At 38.5% G+C, this 7111-nt stretch overlaps 1 protein-coding gene across 1 annotated transcript in view; it reads right to left on the bottom strand.

Moving 5' to 3' along the window:
• Positions 1–394: 394 nt before the first annotated feature.
• LOC139737407 (proteasome maturation protein-like) overlaps positions 395–7111 on the bottom strand; it is a 91309-nt gene continuing 84592 nt past the window's right edge. The window contains exon 6 of the mRNA XM_071648084.1: positions 395–514. Coding sequence (XP_071504185.1) covers positions 447–514 — 68 coding nt within the window. The 3' untranslated portion in view covers positions 395–446. The remainder of the gene's footprint in view (positions 515–7111) is intronic.

Genomic DNA, 7111 nt, shown 5'->3' with positions numbered 1-7111 from the left:
TAAATCAGACTTAGATCATTTACAACCACACCACATAAAATAGATAGGTTTTTGTGATGATAATTCTGTGAATGAACGCATACATAAAGAAACGCCAACTACGCACATTCCTTTTCTACTATAGTGCAGTGAGAGGGTCTCTGAATATCAACAAAGAAGCTGAAAGTGACAAAAAGCATTTGGTACAAAGCTTTAGTGATTCTCTCTATGCTTGGCTTGTTCTACACTATGTATCCCTGAACATCAATTTCTGACTTAAATCTTTACAAAAAACAGACAGAGAAGTCTTCAAAGGCCTTCCGTAACACAAAAGACCAACTCACATTATTTTCTTCATCCATTTCTTTTAGGAAAAAAAAAAAGTGTATTAAGTTATAAAATGATGGGTGAAAAGAGATGAAATTGTTGTTCCTCCCCCGCCGCTCCCCACCAGGTGATTTCAGGTATCAAAGGATCCCCATCTTCCTTTCATACATGGCATGAGGGTTTCCCATCGCCTCTGAGTTACCAGGAACTGCAGGTAAAGAAAAGAGGGACAATATGAAATGAAATAATTAGCGCAACCATGATATCACATCACCATGGGATCACAACACAAGAATTAACTTATTTGGTCACAAGGGGACAGGCTTATGGTGTTATGTCCATAGCTCTATTTTGTCTTGATGACATTTTTACATATAACAGCAACATGTATCATATTTAGCATTCCACTGACACTCAAGTCCTGTAATACTCATGTATGACATTTCATGGATGTATACATATACAATTTGTATATGAAATAATATCTATATCATATATCATATCATATCACATCATATCATATCATATGAACAATTAAAAAATATGATTTTTTTTTTGGATGTCCAAGAATTTTGATGTAAGATATTTATTGGATTTATTAACATGAAGAATCATTACTTCAGAGTACTTGTTCAGACCAGGCCTAATGAATATTTCATGGTAAAAAACTGTGGAGGATGTAACATACATATATAATACAAAATTCTTCCATGCAGTTAGAAACAGCTCAAGTTACTGATTCAAGGCAGAACTTCTTTAATCTTGTATAAACAGCCATGCACAGATAGTGCAACTTATTCAGTGATACGGCAACAAATTCCAGCACTTCACAGGTGAATATTTACTATGAAAATATTAACATAAAAAGAAAAGGGAAGAAGAGTGGATTGAAAGAGGAGAAGAGTGCAAAATATTGGACAGACATGACACACCAGTGTTTCTGGTTGGTACATTGTATAACCAACAATGTACTAACATTTGTCTAAGAGCTGGCTTCTACAAGGCCAAAAGGAGTATAGCGCCACCTTGTGATAACTGCTGTATAGTTGTTGGCTCTGTGACCAATTCTGAGCTTTTACAAGAGCGGGCAAATCGCCTGCTCTTCTTTATCATCTGGTATTCTGCAAAGTAAACTCTTATCCACAATGGATTGTTCATATAGCTATGAAACAAATAGATGGTAAAATTTATGTCCTCACGGCTTAATTTTAGCTGTTCTCCCTGCTTCTGCCTTTTTGTTTGTTTTTTGTTTGTGTGTTTTGGTGTGTTTGTGTCATTTCCACTGATCTGTCTTTGTTTTTCCCCGACTTGCAAACTCCCTGAACAAACTGAGTGATGTGTACACTCATGACTTGTTCGGCCATCGTCCTGTGGTAAATATATATGACTTGTGAGCTCTGTGTCATACGCGTAGGTAGAAAACTGCCCTCATGACACAGTCCATTGCACTTTCTGCAATGTCATTCTTGAGCCTGAAGCAGAAGTGCACCAAGTGAGGAGGATGTTGGTATATCAAGGCACCTGTGTCATAGCAAGCAGCCAGGACTGCCAGCCAGGGGGTGGAGATGGTGCACAAAATGTGCTGGCAAAAAAAAATAAAAAATAAAAATAAAAATAAAAATAAAAACAGAACAACAACAACATAAATATCTATGGGATTGGGAGAAGATTAATAGTTGTTTTATGCAAAATTACATTTGCACTAACAAGTAACTAGACAAGTACTTCTACATTTGCACTAACTACACAAGTACTTCATATCAGAAACTGACTATCAAGCATCATAATAATGTACAACTGATTATGATGATAATAATAACAACTAGAAATGTCGCTACAGCGACTGGTTATACCCCCGCCAAACAACATTTCACAAGCTTTGGTCAAAACAACATTTCATAAGCTTTGGTCAAAAAACTGAGGAAGTAGTTAAATCCGCAAGATCTTTCCTTGATCTTTTGCCATTAATATGCCGTTACCATGGCAACGTACTTTCGGGTACTGTCGAAAAATGCGTCTTGCACATCTACAACCAAAGGCACACATCTGTACCAAGTTTCATGGAAATTGGGCAAAAACTGAGGAAGTAGTTTGCAACACAAAATTTTCCATCATTTTGGCTCATAATATGTGAGCTGTTACCATGGCAACATACTTTTTGTCACTGTCAAGAAATGTGTCATGCTGACCTATATCCTAAGACAAACATTCAATATGAATTCCATGAGAATTGGAAGAACACTGATGAAGCAGTTTTGCCATGAAGCATTTTGCCCTTTATTTTACCAATAACTTGCCGTTACCATGGCAACGCACTTTTTGCCACTGCGGAAATATGTGTCTTGCACATTAACATATTCAGATGAACATCTGTACCTAATTTCATAAAAATTGATCAAAAACTGTGGGAGGAGTTCGCGACGCAAGATTTGTACCCATTTTTGCCCATAATATGCCGTTACCATGGCAACGTACTTTTGGGTACTGTCAAAAAATACGTCTTGCACATCTACAACCCAAGGCACACATCTGTGCCAAGTTTTATGGGAATCGGTTGAAAACTGAGGAAGTAGTTCGCGACGCAAGATTTGCAACGGACCGACCGCCCGACCGACCGCCCGACCGCCCGACCGCCCGACCGACCGCCCGACCGACCGCCCGACCGACCGCCCGACCGACCGCCCGACCGACCGCCCGACCGACCGCCCGACCGACCGTCCGCTGATTCCTATATACCCCCTTCAAACTTCGTTTGGCGGGGGTATAAAAATTAGTTTTCAAATGCTGTGATCCTTGTTATCAGCATTATAATGATACTTCAACCCATCAATAACAATCGTGAAGATAAAAAATCCTGAAGAACTGTTGAAAGTGTTATCAACATTAATTCTCATTTCAGTTTATGAAAGCTAAATTTAGTCAAGATTAGTGGCACATGTTCATGGATACTTATATTAGTTGGTGGTAATGTTAACCCCCGAAGTGCAACAACTGTGGGCATCTTGTGGAAATCAGGGCAGGAGATTGCCAAGCAATCCACAAAAAGTTCATTCCATTGGCTACAAAGCAACCATTCTTATCTTGGTATACATTGTACACATGAATTTCCTGTTTTCACACACGAAGGACCAAAAACTGACATTGTAAGTTCTGCATTTGTTCCTGAAAGTTTTGTTGCAGCACCTATCATAAGGATTAGCACAAGCTGAAGTTGATCTGTAATCAGTGTATCATAAAATGTAGTATGGGTTTGAACGCTTTATTAAAAAAAAAAATGTTTCAGTCAGTAGTATATAAAAACTACAGAGTCACACACTACTGTATGTTGACTTTACACCGCACAGAGAGACCCAGATTGCCAGCGGGGACGACAGGGGCTACGGTTTCACATCAACTGGATGTCATATGCGCACTTCCTGTCATTAAACACCCTCGCAGCACACCCCGAAGCGTCGTAAATGTCAGAGAAATAACGAAACATTTCCGAACCTGTGACATACTCATCACGACGAGAAGAAGAACCTAGAGAGCTGCAAGCTATGTGTATGTGTCCTGTCACAACTCCCATTTATTGTATGCCAATGTCAATCTATGCTACACATTATTCATAGACATATCTGACATTAAAGAGATCCTTAGCCATGTCAGGCAAACTACTTCAGTAAATTTTTTTAGAGTAAATGAGGTATCTGGGGAAAAAAGTCGGCAACAGTCAAATATTGGTTGAAAGCAGGGAAGAGTGAAACGTCAAAAAAAAAAACTAGAAATGTCGCTATGGCGACTGTTATGCCTCCGCCATAATGCATCATTCTCCTAATAGGTCTAGATAGTACATGTGGACAATGTGTGATTACATTTTCACAAAACTGGCAAAATATTGAAATGACAAGTTTGTCACAAATGTGTTGAATGTTCACCTTCCTTGACCTTGGTTTAATTGGATGAATAAGAGAGCATGTATTTGGGGATTTAAGGACTTTAACTTGACTTTGACCCATTCATACATTTATGCATTGAGTAATTTTCATGGTACCAGTATGGAGAAAAAGTGCAATTTCTGTACTGAATAGTAAATTGTTACCATGTTCATCTGGCCTTTGACCCTAAAATTCATAAGATAATCACTTTCAGGTAGAACATGCATAGATATGCAGTAAGTTTCACGATAAATTGAGCCACTTCCGAGATATGGAGGAAAAAGTTAGTTCAGCACTTTCACTTGATCTTTGACCTTTTGACCTTTGAGGCAATAAAAAAGAAAAAGAAAAAAAACTCTCCAGAGAATTTCTATTAGGTTACACATGCATACACCAAGTGTTAAAAAAAAAAATACTAATCCTGCTGGCATTGCATGAACATAAGGGAAATAGTAAAATTTTGAAGTGTTGCACTTGACCTTTGACCCCTGACCTTTGACCCCATGAACCCTACATTCTCTAGATAATCACTGCCAGTCAGTACATGTATATATACTATGTTCCATGAAGATACCTTGAACAATTTTCCAATTTACAGAGAAAAAAAAGAAGTTTTAATACTTTTACTCGACCTTTTGACCTTTGACCTTTGACCTCATGACCCAAACTTTCACCAGAGAATCTAAATTGGGTAATACATGCATACACTAAGTTTCAAGAAAATATCTTCAGGCATTGCATAGATATGGTGGAAATAGTGAAATTTTATGTATTTGACCTTGACCTTTTGACCTTTGACCTTGAGCACGTGCACCCAAAAGTTGATAGGCACAACTTCACCCCCTAATACACATACATGCCAAGTTTCATTAGGATACCTCAACAGCTTTTGATAGTTACCTTGTCCACAAAATTCATTACGGACGGACGGAAAGACGGACGGACGGACGGAAGGACGGACGGACGGACGGAAGGACGGACGGACGGACGGACGGACGGACGGACGGACGGACAACCCGAAAACATAATGCCTCCGGCACCACTTCGTGGCGGAGGCATAAAAATCATATTGCACCAATGCAATGATCAAAAGCAACAGATCAGCGGGAAGATTCGGAACCAAACAAGATACATGTATATGAATGATGTAAATTATGCCTATTTAAATGTCCATAGTTAATTGCCATACGTATGATTTCTAAATAGGTGCCTTTACTCTTCATGTGAAAAATTATACATTTTTTCATTTCATTTCTGCACATCGTCATTCTATTATTTTTTCATTTATCATGTATAATTTCTGAACAGGGTAAACCATGCATCAAACAAAGGTTCGAAAATGACAATATTAAGTACTTGAAATCTAAACTAAAAACTTTTAATTAAAATGTAAGCAATTACAAATCATCTGCACAGGCTTCATACAGAATATACTGTCAAGTTTATCAGTAAATTTAATCAACACACAGGAATTCATCCTTCAGGATTCACTTGAAAGACAGCGGATGAATAACACTGGAGGATTCTTGACTGCTACAATGACTGCGTGCATATTTGGTACAAATGATATAATAACTAATCCTTCTGGAACGGTAACACAGAAAATCCCTATGTTTAATAATACTACTTTGCACAAAGGACTTACGTCACAATTATCTGGCTATGTGAGGACTTATGAAACCTCACATGCGATTTACTGCCCTCTGTTGTCTGCATGAGGTCAGTTTAGGTATCAACGGGGTTGGGTGAAAAAAATCAACACCTTGGAAAGTTGTCAACAGAGTCAAGCATGCCAACACAGTCTGGTCAAGTCATCATGACGTAGCTTGCATAGTGTTCATTATTTGTTTTATGCTTAGACATCACTGGTCTCACATTTTCTATTATGTCATCTAGGTTCTTCATAACTCTGCTCAAAATTCCATTTCAATATCATGTTTTGAACAATTCACATATGCAGAGTATGACTATTCCTTCTCAAAAAGTTTAACAAAAAGATTATTTAATATTGATTTCTCTGCAAGTAATGATAGTCACATGATCAAGACATCTACTGGTAAGCTACGTGACTGTGACCGAGGCATCCTTCGTAGTTATCATCATTTGAAGATCATATCTGTTGATCTGATTTCATTAAAACAATTTCATTCAAAACAATTTTTAATTTCAATGACTTCTCCACTGACATACAGCTCGACAAACAAATTTCTCAATAAACTTCTTCAAGTTTTTATGAGATGTATGAAAAATTTAAAGAGAGGACCAGCAAATCTGTGAGACTCATCTTCCAGGTGCCTGGGTAGCACAGAGCACGGGGGTTAAATCAGGGTATTAAAGGCAATCGGTCGTCGCAGGCGATTCGCAGCTCAGTAGAAAAGCACGACAAGCTGCTCCTCCCGTTATTGTACCCCCGTACGTACCGAATGCCGAACACGACGCTACGCAGCGCACCAGCGAAAACCAGATGGGGCACGAGAGCCGTGCGAGCCGTCCAATGTAATTTCAACATGGACGCCCGAATACCTACCGAATGGGGCCGAATGGGTGCACGCACAAAACCGCACAACAGCCATGTGCATGAAAATCTCTGTTACGCGTCCCCGTCGCGACACAACAGTAGAGCTGTGTGGTGTACGTACGTACGTATCTGGCTGCAGTCTCTGTTTATTTGCACTATGGTGCCAATTTCAGCAATCTAAGCAATAATATTTTAAAATGTCTGAAAATATTATATAACAATATTTTAAATCATTCATATATTACGTTGTTTAATATTTGGTATTTATAAATATGCTTTGATGAAGAAATATTAAAACTCTAAACTTCATGTATAGCAAGTTGCAATGCTCATGGCCATATGGCGGGTTGTTTTGATCTCATTGGCAATT

The sequence above is a fragment of the Diadema antillarum genome, unplaced genomic scaffold, assembly GCF_040938485.1.
Source record: "Diadema antillarum isolate AM-2024a unplaced genomic scaffold, OU_Dant_1.0 seq00000692_RagTag, whole genome shotgun sequence".
Taxonomy (NCBI): domain Eukaryota; kingdom Metazoa; phylum Echinodermata; class Echinoidea; order Diadematoida; family Diadematidae; genus Diadema; species Diadema antillarum.
Note: the sequence above shows the minus strand (reverse complement) of the source record. Positions and strands in the feature narration are given on the sequence as shown.